Source organism: Notothenia coriiceps, unplaced genomic scaffold (genome assembly GCF_000735185.1).
Source record: "Notothenia coriiceps isolate Sejong01 unplaced genomic scaffold, NC01 NC01_scaffold00000631, whole genome shotgun sequence".
In the NCBI taxonomy this organism is placed as follows: domain Eukaryota; kingdom Metazoa; phylum Chordata; class Actinopteri; order Perciformes; family Nototheniidae; genus Notothenia; species Notothenia coriiceps.
Window position 1 is genome coordinate 1 of NW_011333332.1, and position 7,021 is coordinate 7,021.

General features: G+C 40.8%; 1 protein-coding gene across 1 annotated transcript in view; it reads right to left on the minus strand.

Annotated features, from left to right (window-relative positions):
* Positions 1 to 841: 841 nt before the first annotated feature.
* The window catches only part of LOC104955596 (rootletin-like), a gene marked incomplete at its 3' end in the record, with an annotated part of 8,511 nt that continues 2,331 nt past the window's right edge, over positions 842 to 7,021 (minus strand). The window contains exons 4-10 of the mRNA XM_010782957.1: positions 5,685 to 5,786; positions 5,077 to 5,276; positions 4,204 to 4,386; positions 3,654 to 3,798; positions 3,433 to 3,579; positions 2,583 to 2,813; positions 842 to 1,086 (exon numbers count right to left, since the gene is read on the minus strand). Coding sequence (XP_010781259.1) covers positions 842 to 1,086; positions 2,583 to 2,813; positions 3,433 to 3,579; positions 3,654 to 3,798; positions 4,204 to 4,386; positions 5,077 to 5,276; positions 5,685 to 5,786 — 1,253 coding nt within the window. The remainder of the gene's footprint in view (positions 1,087 to 2,582; positions 2,814 to 3,432; positions 3,580 to 3,653; positions 3,799 to 4,203; positions 4,387 to 5,076; positions 5,277 to 5,684; positions 5,787 to 7,021) is intronic.

Below are 7,021 nucleotides of genomic sequence, written 5' to 3' on the forward strand. Positions count from 1 at the left end.
GGTCGCTTAGTGATGATACTTATACCATTGGAATCTGTGGAATCTCAGCTTTCATATGATATCTTGTTTGTGCAGATCCGATGAAGTATAACATATTTCTACCGTGAGTTATATGCTAAGTGCGTTAGCACTCTTTCGCTTAGTGCTCATTCAGAGGCTCGGCGTTAGACTTGTGTTTTGTTTCGATAAAAATGGTTCATATCGTCAGGTAGCTGAGTTGCTTCCCATTAAGTGGGTATGACACATTAATAGGTTGTTAAATGTTAAGAAGCCCTGAGACACAGTTTCGTGAAAGCGGGGGCTACGGGGCTTAACAGGTTAAAAGGTCAAATAAGCATTTGAAGGAGAGGTATACAATCAACTACCTTGTTCAGCAAAGTAACATTTCTGTATTTTTGTCCAAAAAACTGATGTGGCTTTGAAGAAACTATAGATAAATACACTGAACCTGAATACGTACATCACAAAAAACCTGCTTCCAAAAATGAGAACTATTTCTTAAAACAAAAATGTGCATTTGACACACACACACACACACACACACACACACACACACACACACACACACACACACACACACACACACACACACACACACACACACACACACACACACACACACATTGGGTTGTTTATGATGCTTTTGAGGAGATTTACTGACTTGCATACATTCCTTTAAGTCCTAACCATAACCATAACCATAACGGATGCGTGCCTTACCCCAACCATGACCTTGACCTTAACCAACAAACACAGAACTATTTTTCTATAGCTTGTGCTGAAGGCAACAGCAGAAAGCAGACTGGGAAAACTGGTTTTCAATCTGAAAAGGGTTCCAAACATTTTAGAGGTCAGACCACACAAACAAACACACAAACGCAAACACACGGACCTAAGTGCAGCCATCTCCTGGGCAATACCACAGGCCTTTCGGTCAGCAGAGTTGAGCCTGGCGTCCAGAGCCGCCCTGTCCTTGGCCAGCTCCTCCCTGTCATGGCTGGCTCTCCTCAGGACTGTGGTCTGTGTCTGCAGCTCCTTCCTGCACGCACACAGCTCCTCACACACATCCTGCATCTGCCAGTTGACCTGGAGACACACAAACACAAATAAAAAACACTATCAAGTCATTTTTTTATTCTTCCTGCTATAAGCTGACAATATAAAGACTCCACGGTAAATTATCATAGGCATTAAAACTAGAGTAAACACGCTTCATATACTGTTTTGCCTGTGGAACAATGTTTCACAAGTGGGAGTATGAGCAGGAACATGGAACACAGTTAGACTGAGTGTGAACCACCCAACCTCTAAATGCAATGCAGCCATTTTCTGTTCTAACATTGAACTCTACATACCCCTCTTTTTGCTTATGAGGCATAAATTAAACAAACTTTAGGCCATTCAGTGTACAGGACTGCGGGGCCATAACAAATGCATCGCCCCGAAGCAAAACAAAAATTATTGGTGATGTGATTTTTATTCAGTTAACACTTAACAGGACCTATATCGAGCAAGAAAACTACTGGGAAAATGTTTATTCCACGAAAAACGAGTACATTTTCAGGGAAAAGAAATACGATATTCTCAGAGATTAAAGTGGTAAATGAACGGCACAAAAACACAGAAAAAAAAGTTGTTCTCCTCATCACACCACAGTGAGGAGCTGCAACAGCGGGGCATGTGGAGAATTCCTTCATCTGTACATTATGTTGTAGTTCCTCATGCAAATCCATTTGTTGTTTTCTTCTGAATAGGCCCTGTTCACATATTGCACATTTGGGACAGTATATCCTGAAAGAATATTGAAGTGTTTAATTTAAACTGTTATATCTACTAATATTTGTCAATCATTGTAACAAATGATTGAAAATCAACAATCCCTGCATTTTGATTTCCAGCCAAACCCACCCTAACTTAATATTAGCATATAATGGATTTGAGCCTCTCCTTAGCTAAATATTGCAGTGGATGAAGAAGACTAATGGTCTGGATGTGAGTATTGCCCGATAAGGGGATGAAACATAAGCTTGGAGCAATGAAAGCAACTCCAGGGCTCGTTTCATACTCAGCTGATTTATTTTTACAGAGAAGCTATTTTAAAATGTTTGCATGGAATTTGTCAAATTGTTTAGGTTTGTTATATTCTAGCCGAGATCAGCGTGAATACCCCAGTGTTACATTCAGAACAGATAAAAGAACAGGAGAGGATTTTTTTCATTCTTTAGGGGATGAAATGCGGAAATCTGGATCTGCTGAGGGAAGGATGGGAATACTTTAGGTGTTAATTTATCACTAACCCCCACAGGATATTATATGTCTATCTATTTATCTTTTCCAGTTCATTTGCTCATGAACATCTCTTGCTTGTTATGTCCCAAGTTACTCATAAAACACAGAGTGGGGCTAAAACTGCTCTCCATATCCTATTTGAAACAAAAAGCCTAAGCAGATGTGTTCAGCTCATCCGATACATTTTATGTGACAACAAGCTCCATTAACCTGCTGAAAGCTATTAATAACATCAGCATAGTTCTCCCAGGTGGTGGGAGTTGGAAGGATGGAGGCTGCAGTGTGTCTCTGACCTGTGAGTGCTGCTCCTGGGCCTGAGCGCTCTCCTTCTGCAGCAGGCTCAGCTCTGCTTCCAGCTTCTGGCAGAGATCCTGCATGTGGCTGTGGGAGCTCTCCAGGGCTTGTTTCTCAGCGAGCAGATTCATTATCTCCTGCTGCACCCGTGCCGTCTCCTCCCTCGCTGCTGCTCTCTCCGTTTCAGCTTCCCTTCTGCGTTCATCAAGCTGCGTCTTCTCCCCTTCTGTCTGGAAGGTAAACTACAATTTTTCATTTCTGTTCGGTTGAACTCTGCCCTTCCATCAATGTAAAAGGGCATCTGCATAGCTTCCATTGAAATATAATATGTACTCATAAAATACCCAGTTGTATAACAAGATGACGTTTAAATTCTGGCAGTGGCTCAGTCAGTCGGGGCCTGGACTGTGAGCTGTAGGGTCGCTGGTAATTCCTGAACAGACTTAAAATATGGAGTGTGGACTGCTATTTGGAGAGGTCCCAGTTCACCTCCTGGGCCCTGCCGTGGTGCCCTTGAGCAAAGCAAGTGTGTGTGCTTTGTGCATGTATGTGTGATCAATAAAGAGGGTTTCATCCTCCGATTCTACATCTACAGCTGTAAAAAGCAGTAAATACATTAATGCAGCAGTTACAGTATATAAGTCGAAAAATGTCATACATAATAGTAAAATACTGAAAGGGACCATTATACTTTTACATTAAGTACTTTAAGTACATTCTATTGATAATATTGAAATACTTCTACTAGTAAGCTTTAAAATGGAGGACTTGTACTTCTAGTGTAGCTGTGTTATTGGTACTTTCACTGAGAGGACCTGAATATATCCCTAACCACTGATGGCTAATCACCTGCAGCAGAATTCGATTGAGTTCCACCTTGTCTTTGGCTAACCCTTCACTCAGGGCAGCCATTTTGGCCAGAGAATCTTTAACGGCAGCCTCCTGATTCTTGAGTTTGGTGAGTACTAACTCATGTGCGGCACACTGGGACTCCATCTGCGGAGTGAATCATAAATATTAGAAACAAGTAATACAGATAAGGCTACCTGGTGTAGAACAAAGCAGTGTACCTTGCTGAGAGCCAGAGCCAGGCTGGCCTTATCATCCTCCAACACTTCCTTCTGCAGGGTCATTTGACTCAGAGCCTCCTTCACTGTCACCAGCTCCCTGCGCACATCTGACAGCTTCCCTTCCAGCTCCTCCAGACTCCTCTCGCTGTAACACATATATGACTCTTTCACATTGTTTCCTTGTCTCGAACACACACACAGGCCAATTATTTATATAAACAATGTCCCTTAACAGCAATACATCTCCATTTTGAAAGATGGAGAAATGTTGGAGCCAGAACACTGAGGGAGTTTTTGCTGTATCGCATGTCCTTCTCCAATTCTCAGCTAATCACATTTTTTTAAAGCAAAAAGGCCTTTCCCTCTTGCATGAGTTCAGTAATGCAATGTAAATCATTTACATTTTCATCCAAATGTCATCTGGGTGCAATGCTGGTCGGAAAATGACATGTGTTACTGATCTAAAATGTAAACAAAGGATCTTGAAAACAATCGTGGGTGACGGGGATGCGTGTTGTGTAACTGCCATTCCCCCCCGCCCGTGCTGTACCCTCTTTGGGCCTCCGTGCGCTGGCGTGCCAGCTGCATCTCCAGATCCTCCCTCTGCTGCCTCAGGAGGTCGTGCTGTCTCTGGAGCTCCAGCGTTGAGCCTCGCAGTACCTCCAGCGTGGCATGCTGGGAGTCAACCTCCTGCTGCAGCCCAGAGAGCAGATTCTCCAGGCTGCGCTTCTCACTGTGATACCCCGAGGTTGTGAGGAAGGGACAAAGAGAGACAAAGAGTATGTTGAGGTTAGTTGTTGCACAATGAGCATCTTCTTAATAATAACATTTCAAAACAATATCAACAAATCCACTTTCAGTATAAATATTGCTTTTGGAGATGCTTTCTTTTATTATTATTTCAATTAATAATCTGGTATGATTAGGGAAAACATAATCAGATTACAAAATATAAGGAATTAATCAACCCAGATTACATTTGAAAACGTATGCAATTTTATTCGGGTGGTTTGAGCCAGTACTAATGTCACCTGGTAAGGGTCATTTGATTTGTCCAACTGTAAATGTTGAATGTGCCAATGTATTTTATATGCATTGGAAATGTTGCAAAAATGAAAAAGATGGTATAGTTGGCTTCATTTTCTTTTCTTTTTGTAAAAGTAAAGGTGAAGGAGTACCAAGATAAGATTGCATATTTTTTGTAATCCAATAATGTAACTAAATACGTAAATATCAATGTCACCTAGAACTGTCCACATTTCAAAGTAATCTAACTCAACCCTGATAATAGTGAATATTTTCTACCTACAAAAACATAAAACCAAGCAATATTGTGATAATTATTACTGCAAGTTGTTTTTATCACTGTTGAAGCTGCATCACATTCAAGAAAAAGCGTAGTAAGAGCATGATAATGGTGTACCTGGAGAGGAGCTCCACTGAGCAGCGGTATCTGTTGCTGTCTCTGAGGCTTTCATCCAGAGCGGTCTTAGCCTCCTGACTTTCCCTCCTCACTTCCAGGACCTTCTGCTCCAGCTCTTTCCTCTCAGCGTCTCTCTCCTGCAGGTGATCACGCAGAGTTTCCTCCTGGTCCAGAGCCGCTTCCAGACGCCCACGCAGGTCCTGTATGTATGTGTGGCGTGTTAGTACAGAAAGTGGTTACATATTATCTTATATATGTATTACATATTCTCATGAAAAGAGTTGCTTCACACATTTTTCTCATCTAATCTCAATCTTACATTACAAGTTATGACTTTGGTGAACTGTTCAACAACAGAATGAAAAGGTATAAGAACACAGTATATTACAAGAAAAAAATATAAATATAAGATAAATAATGAATTTTGATATTATTGTATTTTCTTTAATCATGTTATGACCCTCGGATTTAATATGAGTTTCCACTCTCAGATTGGAAGCCACTGTAAGAAAACCTCTACAATAAAAAATACAAATGTAAAAGAAAGAAAAGAAAGAAAACCTCTACAATAAAGAAAGAGCAGTAAAGAGCAGCTGCTTTTGATGGACCTGTGTCTGGTTCTGGTGCTCCGAGAGACCATTCTGCACAGCCATCAGGATGTTCCTCACAGGAGAGGAGGACACATTTTCAGATCCACTGCCATCACCCACCTGGGTATGACAGACAAAATAAAGGAGAATCTGAAAACATCAGTCCTCTTGTTTGCGGACCTGATGCATGAGCTGAGAATCTGTGATTTAGTGCAGTACTGCAATACTACATCGGACAATTGTTTGTCCACCGCTTTCAAGTCAGAACTCCTCAACCAGTTGAAAATCTGCTCAAGATTGTAGGTCAACCTTTTGAGAAACTCTATGAATCAGCCTAGCATAACAACATGAGACCTATCATGGTTAAATAAAGGTTCAAGGAAAATAAAAAAACATATTGAGGCTAGCCAACAACATTATCTCTAACCCCAACAATTTTCTGAACAGCGAATATCAACTGTTACCATCAAATTTTCATTTCATTTCATTTCAAACCTTTATTTAACCAGATTGTTCCCATTGAGATCATAGATCTCTTTTTCAAGGGAGACCTGCAGCATATACATAGGTTCCACATGAAACATAAAACAATAAAGGACATCATACATTATATTTACAGGATACATTTACATAGTTATAGACATTTACAAGTGCCTATAGTATCAACGAGCATTTCATTTAGCCTAGCTTTAAAAACATGCAGAGGAATGAGATTGCTCAGTTTCAATTCTTGCTGAAGATTGTTCCAAGCAAGTGGAGCTGCGCACATAAAAGCTGTCTTACCTAAGACAGTCCTTGCTCTTGGCACATCTAACAATACTACATCATGCGATCTCAGACAATAGCTGCTTGCAACTCTCTGTGTTATCAGAGAGCAGATATAATACGAGAGTTTACCAAACAAAGCTTTATAAATAAACGTGTACCAATGACTGAGCCTCTTTCAGGTAAGTGATGGCAAACCTGCCTTGGCATACAGGGTACAGTGATGTGTAAGTGCTTTACAATTTGTGACAAATCTCAGTGCGCTGTGATACGCAGCATCTAACTTGACCAGGCAATTGGCAGGTGCATTCATATAAATCAAATCACCATAGTCCAGCACAGGTCAAAGGTCACAGTGACTAGCCTTTTCCTGGCCTCAAGCAAGAAACAGGACTTGTTTCTGAAAAAGAAACCTAGTCTAACCCTCAGCTTTTCAAGCAGATTAATGACCTGAAGTTTAAAAGTAAGACAATCATCAAGCCAGATACCAAGGTATTTATAACAGGTAACCACTTTGAGTACTTGTCCTTGCATAGTAACAATATCTAAAACAGTCTCTGGTGTCTTTTTAGCTTTTGAAAAGAGCATTA